We start from the raw sequence: 15767 nt of genomic DNA, 5'->3' as shown, positions 1-15767 counted from the left end.
TTTTAACTAACAAGGATAACTAGAAAGTTATTAATGCTGAGAGTTTGGAGACTGACATGTCCTGCCATCCTCAGACACAGGGAGGAGGGTCCTGGATGCTGCAGGAACAAGACACGAGGGGGCCCACTGTGGGAAGTGACAAAGGGACACAAGGGAACAGAAGCTAGTGGGGGAAGACAGGAAAGGAGAGGTTGGGAAGACAGGGGTGGAAAAAGGAAGAAGAAGCGGGAGTGGGGATGGGGGCAGCAAGTCTGGACCTACGTCCTGTGTGTATCCAGCAGTGTATAAAGACAAGCAGGGCAGGTATTGGGGGTGGGGGGCGGAGGCCTCTGTAGGTGTGCTGGGGGCCCAGCGTTGTCTTCCACGTGGCTTGTTGGCTTTTCTGCCCAGCCTTCTCTTGGCCTCGTCTTAGGTTAGTTCACGTGAGGCAGGCACTGTGCAGGGCTCCTGTGAGGGTGCAAATGTTCTGCCTGCCCAAGGTTATAACCCAACAGGAAATGAACACACACAGACACACACACACACACACACGGTGTGGAAGGTGACAAGTCTGATGGCTGGTAGGACCAAATTCAATAGGACCCTGGAGGGCAGAGCTCCCGCATGGGTCTAAGGGAATCTGAAGGTTTTGCAAACCGGGTGGCAGTTGGCACGGGGAGGGTGAGGACAAGCAGGCAAGGCATGGACCGCCCAGGAAAGGGCGGGGCCCCCCTCGTGCGCATGTGCCTGAACAGTGATTGGCGTTAGGGAGGATGCTGGAGGCGGAGCCGAGGCGGGTCCCTTCTCCTTCTCACCTCCTTCCAGCATCCGCAGACGCCCACAATAATGACTCCCTTAGGCCCAGACACGTGGCTCCCTCCTGAGAGGAGGAAGAGCCATTCTCGTTGAGAAAGCTCTGGAAGTGAAATCTCATACAAGTTTCTACTTTGCTGTTTCCCTTTGAAATGTTGTAGACAGAAAAATAGGCACCCGGGGGAAACATGTCGTGGCATTGGGTGTTTGAGGTGACGAATTCACACACGTCTGGGAAATATTTATCACAACCAAAGTTTCTATCCAATGAATCAAGCGACAGTTAAAGCAGAAATCCACGGGCACATCCATTTTTGAACACTGAATTAACTTTTTTGGTAACAACTGTGTGTTGGTTGCAAGCGGAATGTTCTCTGTTCTTTTGACTTTTGAGTATCACTTGTTCCAGAATAAATATTGTAAAATGAAGTACATGAATGTTTCTTTGTATCCAGAATTAAATAAGAATGAAAATTTGATGTTTAAATCCAAGGATTAGGAGAGAACTCCGTGTAAATTTGATGTGTAATAATGAGATACAACTTTCTAAAAAGCATTTAGATGGCAAATTATACATATTGATAAATATTTGAAAAGTTTTGTTCTGTTTTGTTTTCCACTAACTTTTGTGAAACAAAAAAGAATGTAAAAGTCTCTGTCTGGGTTTATTACCAATTAACTACTTTCCATGTTGATACAGGAACAGAACTGGCATTTGGACTTTCTGGAGGAGTGGAACTACAAAACCAATTTCAAGTTTTCTAATCTCTGTCACAGGAAAAATAATAAAACCTAAATTGTGTGGCCAACATTTGGGAGCGTTGCCAACACAATGGGTAAAGAGAATTGGCTTAAATTCCCTCCTCGCCGTCGATGAATCCACTTCACTCTTCAGTAAATGATGTGGTTTCCAATCGTGAGCCCTGGTGTGCCACCAGGCACATCCCTGTGCTTCTAGGGCAGCCAGCTGGAGGCGCCACACATTGGATGGCGTCCTATGCGTGCCATCACAGTGGCCCAGGAGCAGGGTTGTCATGCTCACTTAGGCAATGCTGCACTTCTCCTTATCACTGGTTATCGGAAAATGTGCCTTCATTTTCAGAATAGTGGTGTGTGCATTTCTGAGTATGTAGCAAACCCTTTGATATTTGAATTAGATACTAAAAACATTTGGGTGTTGAGGTTTTGCACTCGTAGATACCATTTAAAAGCATGGACTTGGTAATTTAATTAGACGTTTTCTATCCTGTACACCTTGTTACATTTCTGTGAAAGGCTCTTTACCAGTGCAGAATACCTGTGGGTCAAGGGTGGAGAGAAACAACTGTTCTCTAAATAGTCTGATGTTACCTGACTGTCAATGTGAGTCTGTGGGCAATAAAGAATATTGTGAAAAGTCTCTCATTCATATGGTGGCTCTTGTCTTGCCTCAAAAAGGAGGGGAAGGGAGCCTGCAGCCTTTCCACAGAAAGCAGATATTCTCAATTATGCCCCAAGAGGCTTCTTAAAATACAAGCTCTGCCTGGGACACTGAAGGTGCGGAATGAAAATGGCAGCTTGGCTAAAAGAGTCCTGGTGGGACTTTTGTTAACCTTTGCCCACTCAGCCTTGGGCAGCATTAAAGGTGGCTGAAGGCTCTAGCTCTTGGCTGAGCTGGGCAGATTTCTTCATGAATGTCACCACCAACTCGTCGCGCCAAACAGTGGCTTCTTCCTATGTAGAATGTAGTGTGGAGAGGTGAAAAATTAGCGCTGGTACCGGAGAAAAGGCTGGTTCTGACCTAGTCTCTCCTATAGCTTCAATTACAGCAAAGGAAGCAGAACCATATGTCTCATCTCTTTTGGCTGTACTTTGCCTGCCGTGACTTCTTTCTCACCATCAAAAGCATGCCCTTTCTTCCCCCACCCAAATTGGCAGCATCCAATACCCCAGAGTTTCCTGAAACACCAGCCGTGCTAGTTGGGATGTGTAAGGGAAAAGTTATCGGAGCTCCAAGAGTGCTTTAATTCCTGCAGAAACACCAGCACCAACTGAGAGGTCACGCTGCCATTCTGCATATCAGCAAGGGTGGCCCGGTGAAGACAGCCCCCAACGTGGACTCCCAACAACAAATTCATACAAAGGCTCTCGGCTTTATTTTTCTTTAACAAACATACACGGGACACGGTAAAGGTTACTAACCGAGCGAGATCTAACGCACAGGTTCCCTGTGGCTTTGATGCATTCAACGTCTAAATGATGTCCAGGTAGCCAGTTACGCATGGACACCTTGGTACTAAATTTGATTATTTTTTTCAACACCTATCAAACAGACACAGTTTCTCTTTTGGCATATTTTTCATTCAGGTTTCAAGAAAAGTTGGGGTTATTGTGCAAAGTGTTACTGTTATCAGTGCCAGAGGTCCAGATTTCCCAAAGCAAGTCAGAACTAAAAGAAAGTTCTCAAGCCATTCCATTACCGAAGATAAAATGCAATAGCCAATGTTTTGGCTTTTTGAGGCAGCTTTTTTCTTGTCATTTTCTTAACCCGGTACCTTAACGCTTACCTCTTCTAGAAATGGCCTGGGTTTTCTCATACTATTTGACAAGAAAATAAGCTCCTTTTCAGTGATTTAATGAAGGCAACAAAAATGTTGCTGATGAGCCTCTCCTTATAAATAGGATGTGTCTCACTGGTAACAAAAAATTAAGGAAGATGTCAGTTGGTATCGGATCGCCCAGGACCTAGAGAAATGCTTCTAAATGAAGAGGAACTTGCATCAGATAACAAAGAGGAGTCACTTTCTCTTTGAAAAGTTATTCATGTATTAAGACTTCTCTCCTAGTCTTTACTAAAATTCCCACTGAAGCTAAAAACTTCAGGGGTTCTGATGGGAGGAGGTTTACCCACGGAAGAATCCTTCTGAAGGTTGCTTTCAAAAAAAGAACTCAGCACATCAACTAAATGCTTATGATAGCTTTGCAAATTTGTCTCTTTTTCATCCATTTGTGCTGCATGAAGAATACTTAGGGGTGACTGTGTACAGAAACGCCTTCTAAGGAATCCCTTCATAAGGTAAACAGGGGGTCAACCTGTGTTGAAGGGGAAGATTACAGAATTACTACATTTCTGTAAAGAAAGCACAAACCACCGGATGACGATTTAACTGCCCTCACGGTCACTGTCAGGGTCAGCTTTCGGGAATCTGAGACTGTGGACGGGGCCCAGCTGCTCAGCTGTGACAACACAGGGGGGCGACTGACTTGGCGCTTTTCTGATACAGTTTCCAACTCAACTCTAATCAGACAGAAACTCCCCTTCCCCCTGGAAAGGTGAAATGGGCCAGAGGCCTGTCCTCTGCTTCTCCCTCATGGGTTCTTTTTTTTTTTGCTTGGGCTGGGGTCAGGCTCCTCAAATACTTGGCTGGCTTTTCTGTGATTTGGAGAAACCCCAACCAATTCCATAACATGGCTAATTTGGCTTCTGGATGTTCTTAAGACTCTGCAGAGACATATGACAGAAGCGAAGCAGGGGTCCCCTTGGGGGACATATGCCCGCAGAATTTACTTGTTCTCACCAGCAGCCTCCAGACAAAGTCAAGGGCAAGTCCCAGGACAGTTTGGGGTCAGGCTCACACATCTGAGACCAGCCCTAAACAAGCTCTTGGGGGGAAGGGGGAACGGCGGGGGGGGTGGGTGTCTGGGCTTTGCAAAACCTGCTTAACTTGAGACTTCCTGCTAGTTCAAGGAGACTCGGACCAGCATGTCCACCTAGTGCCCAGCATATAATTACACCTGGTGGTTCAGTCAGAACATACGTGTTCTCCCTGTTACATGACTGGGCCATATACTGAAGCTTATGCATGGACCAACGGCAGACATTTGAAAGACAAGTGCTCTGTAACGCAGAAATGATGAACAGAGAGCATCCATTCTGTGCATAGTCAATGTAGTGTAAAGTTACCAAACACCACCCAGATGTTCTGGGAGACACCTTGTACGCTGTGTGGTCCACGAGCCTCCCTCTCCAGGCACAGTGGACAGCGGCCGGTGGGATTCTGGGGAGGGGAGCTGATGACCTCAGCAGCTTGGTACATTCAGAAGACCCTGGAGCCTAAATGGATCAGGCACTCTCGTCTAGACTGCAGTGGGTTGGTGATTCGTCAGGTCGCCTCCTGAAGAGACGTTCACACCAGGCGGGCTGTTGGCAGCATAGATTTCCCGAGTCCCAGCTCTGGAAAAGCCCCCAGGGGTGAGGCATGCAATGAATCAATAAGGCTGCAGGGCTGGCTGCTGCTCCAACTGTGGGGACGCAAGGATCCCCTGTTCCTCGAGGCTGGCGCCCTCACTTGCAGAAGACCCCGTTCTGCAGGGTTTTGTTTCTGTCGGTTATGCAGGGTGAGGCAGCCAGCTGGGGGTCTTCCTTGCTCTTTGGGGAGGGGCTGCTGTTGTTGCTGCCGCTGGATTTGCTTCGGCTAGGATCGAGCGCAGGCTGGTTGGGCAAGGAGCGTGCGGCCCGGGCCCTGACCAGGCAGGTGCAGACCAGCCGGAAGAAGGCCCGGCGCATCTCCTTGCTGGCCAGCGTGTAGATGACAGGGTTCATGGCGGAGTTGAGCACGGCCAGCACGATGAACCACTGGGCCTTGAACAGGACGGCGCACTCCTTCACCTTGCAGGCCACGTCCACGAGGAAGAGGATGAAGAGCGGGGACCAGCAGGCGATGAAGGCGCTCACCACGATCACCACGGTCCGCAGCAGGGCCATGGACCGCTCCGAGTTGTGGGGGCTGGCCACCCTGCGGCTGCTGGACTTCACCAGGAAGTAGATGCGTGCGTACAGGATCACGATGGCCACCAGGACGGCCGTGAAGACGCTGACGCAGAACGCGATGTACCTCTTGGAGTAGAGCGGCAGGATGGTGGAGCAGTCGGGGAGGTTGTGCAGGCAATTCCAGCCCAGGATGGGCAAGGCGCCCAGGGAGAACGCGATGAGCCAGCACATCCCGATCAGAAGGAAGACGCGGTGTTTCTTGTTGGCGTCGTAAGGCCTCATTTTGATCATGGTCAAGTGCCGCTCGATAGCAATGGCCAGCAGGCTGCAGGTGGACGCCCCAAGGGCCACGAACATGCTGCCTTCCCTTAGGAACCACACCGTCAGAGACAGGCTCAGCGTCTTCTTGCCGGACATCAGGATGTTGACCTTGTAAGCTATGCCGGCCAGCAGGTCGCAGAGAGCCAGGTTGCCAATGAAAAAGTACATGCGGTTGTGAAATTTATTGTTTTTCCAGATGGCAATCAAAACCATCAGGTTCTCCAGGACAATGAAGCTGCAGATGATCAAGAACAGCACGGTGGTGAGCGTGCTGCCCTCGGGGGCATCCTTCAGCCGGCCCTCAAGTTTGCCTACGTAGTTGTAATGTTCATGCAGAGTCTCGTTGGAGGTGTAGGGTCTGGCGCCGGATGTGAGAAGCACGGCCATCACTTGGAATGTACCAGCAGTTAGCTCCAGAATCCACCAGAGGGCGCCCTGGGAACGTCCATTTCCAGGGAAAACAACAACGGCGGCTCAGGCTGCCATAGTGATCCAGGCCAGCTCCCAGCGAAGGTGCTGAGACCGGGCTCCTGCAAAAAGATAAAAGGAGAGGGTCCCCGGTGATAAAGCAACAGCACCCAAGAGCCACAACTACCGCAAAGTTGGAGAAAGGCACTAAAAAATGCTGAAACGTGTGGACGCCTGGTCCTGAAGGCCCCAGAGAGAGCCTTTCAACACACGCCAAGTTCCTAAGTGACCGTGGAGACCAGAAGGAGCAGTTCTGAGTCTGCAGTTGTGAGGAGGAAAATTCAGTGTGTGAGCACTGCCACCATTCAATCATGGAACCATAATCACACCTCCATCTGGAAACCTCAGCACTCACCAGTCTTTCCGCATCTACTGCTCAGGAGCAGGTAAACCCTCATCCCAGTTATCCAGAGAGAAACTGAGGACTGTGTCAGGTCCAAAAAAACAGGATGGCCTCTGGAATAATGCACACCCAATGTGTGAAACTTACATGGTGGGTTTTGGAGCCGCAGTGTGGGAAGTTCTCACACTTCCCAGATGGGACCCCTGGTGCCAGGGCCACAGCCAGATATTGAGTCTAGATGGCCCTTGGGTCTGCCCAGTGGAGAGCTCGGAGGCCGGCTACGTGGCCTCAAAAGGAAGAACAACACAGGGCATGTATGGCTACTCCTCTAGCAAAAGCGCTGAACGTGGAGCCAGAGGAGAAAGGAATACAAACCTGCAAAATCATACCCGACTGCCATTGAGACAAACAGAAGAAAAGCAGGGACTACCTTGGGGACTTCTGAATTTGGCTTAAAATTCAGAGTTCCCATATAACTGTCCCAAAACCCCTCAATGCTCAGTCGGAGTATGTGAGCCCAAAGAAAGCGCCAACCTGGGGCCACTAGGAGAGTTGGGCAGAGAACCAAGAGCCAGGCCCTCAGACAGCCCTTCCCCCACTGGACCTGGAGGCACCCCCACCCCCACCTGTGGCATCCTCCACCGGCCTCCTGTCATGTCCAAGGCGAAGCAGACCCCACTACCAAGGGAGAAATGGTTTTCACTAAAGGCACCGGTTCTACATTAAAATTATTTGAATATTTAAGTATCTAATTAAGATCAAGTGAGATTAAATTATAGCAGCCTACTATAGAGCCAGTAAAGTCTTTTTTTTTTTTTTTTAACTTTTATAACGTTTAAGTTACAACTGTTACTATGGTTCAGAGGCAAAGGACCGCTCTCCAATGACCCGGGGCTCTGAATTTTGGGCTGTGATGGAACCTGAAGGTGTCGCCCACTCACTGAACTCCAGACTTTGGTTCTGGAAGGAGCCTGGGCCTCAGTATTGGTGGCTGCTCTGTGCGTGACAAGCAGAGGAGGCTGCGGACAGGGCTCCCTGCCCAAGGGACCCTCCAGGTAACTGCTTTCCTCCCACTTGGGGGCTGGACCCAGGGCCCAGAGGATGCTGTTAAACCTCCCCTCCCTTAATCTGGGGGCATCCAGTTTTCTGACATGGGGCACAGACGGCCCCACTGCTTCTTTGCAGAGATTTTTCTCCAGCGTTCTGGAGCTTCGATGGGAGCTTGTTTTAGAAACCAGGGGGGCCCCCTGGGTCTGAGCTGACACCTGTGCTCAGCTTCTTGGCCCTTTTCAGGACCCTTCCAGTTCTCTCCACGATAGCCGTCTGAGGTCACGAAGGACTGAGGCGGTCAGCTTGACTGCCAAGCATTGGCCGAAACCTCTTCTAACTTCAAAACAGACAAGTAGGCAGGTTCTGAGGCTGGACTAAAATGACGACATACTGGAGGGGCGCCTGCCAAGGTCTCCCCCCCCCATCGCTAATGAGCTCCCAGGGGCAGCACAGGCCCCCAGGGCTGCCCCAGACAGGAGACAGGGCTCCCCACCCACCCCCAATGCTTCCTGTGGTCTCTCACAGCAAGGACAAGGGGCCCTGCCAGCAGGTCTTGCAGGGACAGAAGTGAGGGGGGGGGTCAGCTCAGTGGGCAGCCTTCCTACCCACCCCTTCCTGCTCCTGCCCTTCCCCCATTCTTATTGACATCTTGTCCGTCCTTTAACTTCTACCTGCTCTGTAACATTTTCTGGAATCATCCTGTCCCTGGTGACTGCCCCCATAGGCCAGGTTTCCAAGCAAATGGCAAGCTGTCCTCTTAACAGTGGAAATAGGAGTAGCAGCTGACACCCTCTGAGCACCCTCCCTGGAGCCCCTTATTTAATCCTCGCAGGACACCGTGAAGATGGCGCATCTCTCCTCTCAGCACCTTGTGCGCTAAAGGGTGCCCGGGACACCTGTGTGCTGCTTCCTCTCTCCTCTGTGGGCAGTGCACGGGGAAGCCGTGCCCCCACTCTGCTGGCCTTTCCTGGCCGTCACGGAAAACCGGGCACAGGAGAACTCAGCCCCCTGGTTACGTGCCCACCACCTCCCACCCCAGAGCACAACCCGAGCATGCTCAATATCCCCATGGGGAGCCACGGTCCCTGTGCCACGTGTGTCCCTGTTCAAGGAAAAGGTGCGGCACTAAGGCAGGGAACAGGAACACATGGGCCACTCCACTGAGAGTCACACCTCAGCCGCATCCTGGGAGCGGCTGTCACTGACACAACATGGCCACACTGCTGGCCCAAGGGTCCTTCTCGTGCTGCACCCCCCCCCCCACGTGAGGCCCCCTGCTGCCATGCCCAGGTGGCCAGCCCTGTGTCCTTGACACCGCCGTGTCTGGTTTGCCCCCAAATGCCTCTGAGACGTCTGCTTTCCCACCAGGGGTTTCTACTGCAGGATCTGATACTGGCCAGCATAACACGAAGAGTTATGATCGGAATTGACTTAGCACCGGAACAGTCTGAATGACAAAAATAGACCAAAGTTACCTAAAAGGACGGGAATGTGAACGGTACAGGAACTGCCACTCACACTGGCATCTGAAAGGCATCTGCAACCAGGGTAGGTCTGAATTTTGTCTCCTGTGCCTCAGTTTCCCCCACGATAACTCCCAGGGCATTTAAACACCTCCTGGCCCCCTCCAGGGCAGTCTCCACCATCCAATGTAGACGGCAGGAAAGCCGGTCCCTCTAACACTGCTGGATCTGGACTTCTCTTGGGAAGAGAGAACAGAGGAAAACAGACCGCAGTCTCTGCAGACTCACACCAACTTTTCCCCCCTGAATATGTAGAGTTTTGATGGAATTGAGCAGAGGAAAAAAAGGAAACAGTAAACTAAAAATCAGCAAGAAAATAACCAAACTAAAAATAGTCCGTAGTCTAAGATATGCCAGAAACATAAACGCATCAAAACCATGAACCCCAAGTGAACATATTTTCCCATTAATGCTTGATTTATACTTTCCCTTAATTAAATATTCATCACTCAAGGAGTATATTTTTTCAGAACCTCTTTTGTTGAAGGTGAGTCTCTGCATTTTTTTCTAAGTGGAAGAGAGCCGTCTCTCTCTCTGGAATCCCAAAGCTTATTTTCTTTGGATTATCAACATTAGGAAAGTAGACCTCTCTGAGAGGTAAGTGCTGGGATAACGGCCAGATTGATTTCGGATGCATCTGAACACCACTGTGTGTTGTCGAAACTACCTCATTGGAGCGTTCTGGCCTCCACTCCTGATGGGGTGTAGCACAGGCTCCGTGTTTGCCGGAAGAAGACTCTGAGCATCCCAGGGTCCCCAGTCCCCAAGAATCAGTGGACCCTGCTCAGAGCGCCGTGGGACGTCGGCCCTACTTGGTTCATCCACCCTGCTGCTGTAGGTCACTGCGGGAGTGCTGGGCACTGCCAGCACCTGTGCTTCTGGGAGACCAGGCTGTCCTCTCCCCCTTGGCCCCTTCTAGTCACTACCTGCTCCCAAATGAGACCACTCTCTGGGCTTCTCATCTCCTAGCATAGCTTAGCCTGGGCCTGACCTTCACATAGATGGAGCTGTACAGTGTTCTGCCGCGCCTGGCACCCTCCTCTTAATATGATGCTCCTATGACTATATGTGGAGATGCTGGTGACTCCTTCCTCTCGTTCCCAGCATGTGCATGGATGTAGCATTCTCCATTCTTGGTCGTGGACATGGCGTGGTTTCCAGGTGTGGTTGTCCTAAGCAGTGCTGCCAGAATGGGGGGAGGACACCTTCTTGGCGAGCCTGTGCGTTTTCAGGCAGCATTGCGAATTTCCTAGCGTTGTGCTGATGTCGGGGTTGGGCTTTGATGGAAGGGTCCTTACAGAGGCTTATGGAGCTTGGCCAGTGGTCCTGCAAACTGGTGTCTGTGGGGGAGCTGAAGCCCCCACAAGACAATAGTTACACATTACAAATGCTCACATTTTGCTTTATTTTAGAAGCTAAGTGTCTGGGGCTGGCAGTGCCCAGCATCTGCTTTGATGTTGTAGGAGTTTGATCACTGCTTAATTTCCACCTGAACACGTGAAAATACAGCCTGATGCTGAGAAGTGTGGCTGAGTGCTGGCTAGTCCTGTGCATATGCGGAGAGCCGGGGACATTACAGAAGCTACACGGGTACTCAGCCAGAGATGCTTCTGCTCGCGGCAGGGCTCCTCCAGTAAACCCAGCTTGTGAGAGATGTGTGCCCATAACAGGCCTTGTTACATCCGTTAGCAGAGCTCTTACTTCCAAGCTGAGCTCCGGGGCCCGGATCCCCAGACCCCTTCCCCCAACCACTCTGAGTGAGGGTTTGACAGTGGGGCTGGCGAGTGAAGGTAAAGGCAGTACCTCACCCGTGCCTGAGACCTGCTTAAAAGGGACCCGCTATCCAAGGTTTTCACTTCATGCTCCTTTAGTTGGGGTCTTCAGATCTACCCCACGGCATTTCAACACCAAGGCTTTTCCTTTGTGCAGAGAAGGATTAAAACACCTTCTAGAAGGTGGTTCAGAGGAGCAGCATCTCATTCCCTTCCCTTCATTCCAAGGAGGAGCATCTGTGGGGAGGGGTGAGCCCGGCAGGGGCCGATGGATTCCAGATGTGCTTGCCATGCTAGCCGTTCAATTTGAAAAAAAAAAAAAAAAAAAAAAAAACTCTAAAACAAAGGAAAAGGGGAAAAGTAAAACCTTTCCACAATCTGGAGTCTGTCTCTCTCTAATGGCAAAAACGAAAACAAAACAAACAAACAAACAAAAACCTAGGATAGTGAGAAATGTATTGCTCCTGGTCGGAGGCAGGACGCTGTATACTTAAAGGCACATTCTTCCAGTGCATGCCTTAATTGAATTAAAATATGAAGCATTTGCCAACAAGCAAAATTTCTTGGAAAGCAAGGGGTTTTCTGGTCTGTGTAGAAGGGTTTACACAGGAAATAATGAGTTGGCTGTTTCATGGCCCCAACAAAACTCCTTTGCTAAAGAGTATTTTTCCCTCACTCGGGTTTCCTAGGTGACCTCACTCTGCTTTCAGAGACGGTGCGTGGCAAGAAGCTTCACACACCCAGCAGTCATGCCTGCGAGTTATTGGGGGCCCATTAGTGGTGCTCCTGGGGAGATAATGGCTGTTACAGATGAATGGCGTCAAGATTCCATTTCTCCTCCTCTCTTCTCCAAGCATGGAAGTGAGTGAGCCCCTGGTCCGGTTTCCTGCTTCCCAGTGGCTTTTCCACAGGTTATTCTCTTGACAAACAAGGCTCAGAGGCTGACACAGATCTGGGCACTATCTAGGGAGCCCAGGCACGCAGGTTGTGCCCAGGACCTGGCACTGGCAAGCATCTGTCTCCATGCACACTCTCCTGGGCATCCAGGCTGGTTGCTTGGAGGGCAAATGCTTTCAATGCAAGATATCTTTCCCTCCTTGCTTTCAGCCAGGTTTCTCCAACCTTCTCTTCTCTGCTTGCTCTAAGTTAGGACACAGAATTGAATTCCTACCCAAACTGGCACCAGGTAAATGAAAGTTTGCGGAAATGAGCTTCTCCAGGCATATGCAAAGAAGAGAAGTCCCGCCCAGGAAGTCCTAATTATGGAGTCCCTTTCACCCCTTCCCAGAGGGTGCTCTTGCTCAATTCCACAATACACGCATCACACATTGCAGGTACCGTGTTTGGTCCCCACTGCAGCATGTACTTTCTGAATGTGCACTGGAGGAAACTGAGCCCAGGACTGGGAGTCACTGTCCTCAGGGGCACAGCCTGGAAGAGACTGCACTGGGCTGCATGCCTGTGTCATCGGATTCCAGTGCTCCAAGTTAGGGATAAGCCCTTCCGGAGGCTGCCACCCTTCCATGTGTTTCTCACCTAGAGAGTGACAAGAAATGTTGCATGCTTGAGACTGAATTGCTTCTCTGCCACTCTGCTAGCAAAATGCCGGGACGCTAATCTGGGGGCTTTACTGAAGTACACGGAATATACGGAAAGCTCTGGCCCTAAGGAAATGAAGTAGTGTCTTTAAGGCCAAAGAGCTGAGTTAACTGACTCAGAGGACTCTCTCTCCAACACATGGTGCCAAAGGGACCTTAGAGATGCTCAATCAGTGCCACACTCGCCTCTAAACAACCTTGTCACCAATTTTCCTGACTGGCCTGTTCCCTGGCCTCTTATAGATGCAGCTTATAATGCCTCAAAAACAGAATGAGGACATTCTACGAAAAACAAAAGGAGGGAGTTCCTGCTGTGGTACAGTGGGTTAAGAATCCAACTTGGGTCACTATAGAGGCATGGGTTTGATCCCTGGCCCAGGACCTTCCATACGCTGCAGGTGCAGCCATTAAAAACAAAACAAAAAGAATTTCATGCCTAGTAACTATAACAACTACCTAAAAATACTATTACCTAAAACTAGACAGGATAATATTCCCTCTAAAAGCTCATGGAATATCTCTTAAGGCAATGAATTAATTTTTACAGAAACTGTATGGCAAAGGAATCATATGAAATGGCTCCAAAACTGATAAGAAAGGAATCACAAAGCCAGATGCATACAAGTAGAACGGCTTGTCTAGCCCAGGGCACCACAATCTTGGCTAAACGGCCAACATGACCAATTGCCCAAGGGTGCCTTGCAGGCTGTGCCAGCGCCAGACTCATAGTTCCAAGTCCTGGCAGAAAAAAAAGGGTTTCTCCAGTTGGGCAACCTCAAATGTTTTCAAGATTATGACACACTCCAATTCTCCTTTCTCTGTAACAAAAACCTATGCATACTTTGTAGGTACTGAAGCGCTTTTAGGAGATATAAGAGATACCATGGAATCAAACTTGTACCACGATTTCCAGAAAAAAGGAAAATCGGCCTCTGAATTTTGAGAAATAAACTCAGGAGGCTGATATCTGAGGCTCCTTGTACCGGAAATGGGAGTTTCACAACCCACATAGGGCAGAAAATTAGGAGTGTCATGCATTTAATGAAACGCACAAATGTAAAGAGGAAAGCAGAATTTTCAGAGATGAAAGTCGGTTGAGCAATCATTTTCTCTATATCGTCTTGAGGGCTGCCTTTGAGTTTTGGATCCCTGGGGTCAAGCGACAAGAGCGCCTGAACTAACCAGTGCATAGTGAATGTCTGCTGACTGAGAAAACCCACTGTGTGGTTCTACTAGGGCAACGGAATTATTCATAGTGGCATTGAGCTCTGCATCAACTAAGTGAGAAACTGTACAAATTTGGACGGTCTCACAACTCCTTGAGTATCACACACTCACACACACACACACACACACACACACACCCAGAACCGCTACCTACACCAGCAGCAGGCAGGGCCATCCTTGCTATGCATACACTCACAGAACATAATCCTGCCCTTTTTCTTTCTAGGAATTACATTTTTCTTACCATGCATGCCTGCAAGATTTTCATTAATGAAGAAATGAATGTTGAAAAGATAAATTATGAACCCGTGATTATATACAGTATCTGCAACGTCTAATGGTGCAGACTTAAAAGACGCCTACGCCTAGAAGTACCCAGGGCTCCCGGCTGGGGTCCGGTACTATGAGGGTGAACCTCCCATTCTTCAAACAATCTTCCAGAAGAGCTAGACTCTGTTAACGCTGCTACCCTTTCTTCATCTTGAAAGCAAAGCATGTTTCCTTTAAAAACCCAACGAGACAAAAAACCAAAACCAAAAACAAAAAAACCAAACTAACAAGATGTCCCTCTCTTATATTGAAATGTAAAAACACCACAAAGAAATATGTCCTTGGGAGTGTCCAAAGTCAGAGAGGGACAGTGAGAGGGAGAGAGAACCATCTGGAGACTGGGGGGTTAAAAGTGGCAAAGTTAGCATTTTCCTGCATCAGGCCAAAGAAAAACCAGTCCTGCCCCTCCCCCAGGCTTTATCTCAGTCATGCATGTAACATACTGATCTCTCCTGGCAACCTCACTACTGCATCCTAGGAACTTTATCTTCCAGCCCCCGATTCTGACAGCCCTGATGGCCTTGTTCAAGAAATAGAAGGAAAACTAGAATTGCTTTTGGAGGACAAAATAGAATGAGTTCCCCAAGAGAAAAACCACACACACACACACTTTCAGAGTCCCCAGGTCCTCCTCATCCTGGGAGGGCACCTAATTTTTTAATTGTCCCAAGAAAACGACTGATGGAACTTCCCCGTGAAGAGTCACTTCTCTTTCATTCGGCTTATTAAGATGCAGCTAGATCCCAATGCTCCAGCTGTAGTGAAGGAGGAGCCCTCCCCACGCTCCCGGCCTCAGCTCAGACACCAGAACGGACGACCTGGGGGAGGGGTGATGCCGAAGTGGAGGGTTCCTCCGTCCCGGTCGCTGTCGCGCCTGAGGACTGGCTGGAATTTTACAAGAGAGGTGGGAACGGCTGGCCCTACCCACCCCGGGTGCCCCGGGCCCTCGGCGCCGCCAGCTCACCTCGGTCCGAGAAAGGCTCTTGGGCCACCGGCATCCTGGCCCCCTTCCTCCGCTCAGATGCTAGCTGGGCTGGGACGCCGGGGTCCGTCTTGGGGGCTCGGGGATGGGGGGGGGGCACGTTTCCGGGCCGGAGAGAGTCTCTCGCTCGAATTCGTCCTGCCACCGCGCTTGGCGCCGGGTTCCTGTCGCGTGTCTCCCACACCGGCTTCCTCAAGCCTCTGCCCCCGCCGGGCTGGGAGCAAACTTTTCCAGCCGCCCGCCGGGGCGGGGCCGCGCTCAGCCTTCCAGTCCCGCGGCCCTGCCGCCCCCGCCCCCGCAGCCCCGCCGCCCCTCCCCCGTGGCCCCGCTCCCTGGACCCCACCTCCCCGCGCCCCGCCCACCTCCCGGGCCCACCAGCCCATCTCCCCGCCCCCCAGCACCCTTCCTCCCGGCACCCGCCTCCGCATCTTCCCGCCGCCTAAATCCACACCTCCTTTTGCCTCCCGCGGTTTCGCCCCCATCTTCCGACCCACCGCCCTCGCCTCGCTCACTTCTCAGTCCCCTGCCACCCTCAGACCCGCTCCCTCAGCGCCTTGCCCCTATCTCCCCGGCCCTGACCCCACCCTCACCCTGTATCCCACCCTCCCGCA

General features: G+C 50.7%; 1 protein-coding gene across 1 annotated transcript; it reads right to left on the bottom strand.

The window, feature by feature from the left end:
- Window positions 1-2904: 2904 nt before the first annotated feature.
- S1PR3 (sphingosine-1-phosphate receptor 3) lies at window positions 2905-15421 on the bottom strand. The gene is made up of 2 exons (XM_047761473.1): window positions 15139-15421; window positions 2905-6393 (listed from the first exon to the last, which is right to left on the bottom strand). The coding sequence occupies exon 2, from the start codon at window positions 6248-6250 to the stop codon at window positions 5117-5119; it is 1134 nt and encodes a 377-aa protein (XP_047617429.1). The 5' UTR covers window positions 6251-6393; window positions 15139-15421; the 3' UTR covers window positions 2905-5116.
- Between the last annotated feature and the right edge of the window lie 346 nt (window positions 15422-15767).

Source organism: Phacochoerus africanus, chromosome 15 (assembly GCF_016906955.1).
Source record: "Phacochoerus africanus isolate WHEZ1 chromosome 15, ROS_Pafr_v1, whole genome shotgun sequence".
Taxonomy (NCBI): domain Eukaryota; kingdom Metazoa; phylum Chordata; class Mammalia; order Artiodactyla; family Suidae; genus Phacochoerus; species Phacochoerus africanus.
Note: the sequence above shows the minus strand (reverse complement) of the source record. Positions and strands in the feature narration are given on the sequence as shown.

Coding starts and splice junctions, on each gene's coding strand:
- S1PR3 (XM_047761473.1), bottom strand. CDS start 6,250: ATGGCCGTGCTTCTCACATCCGGCGCCAGACCCTACACCTCCAACGAG.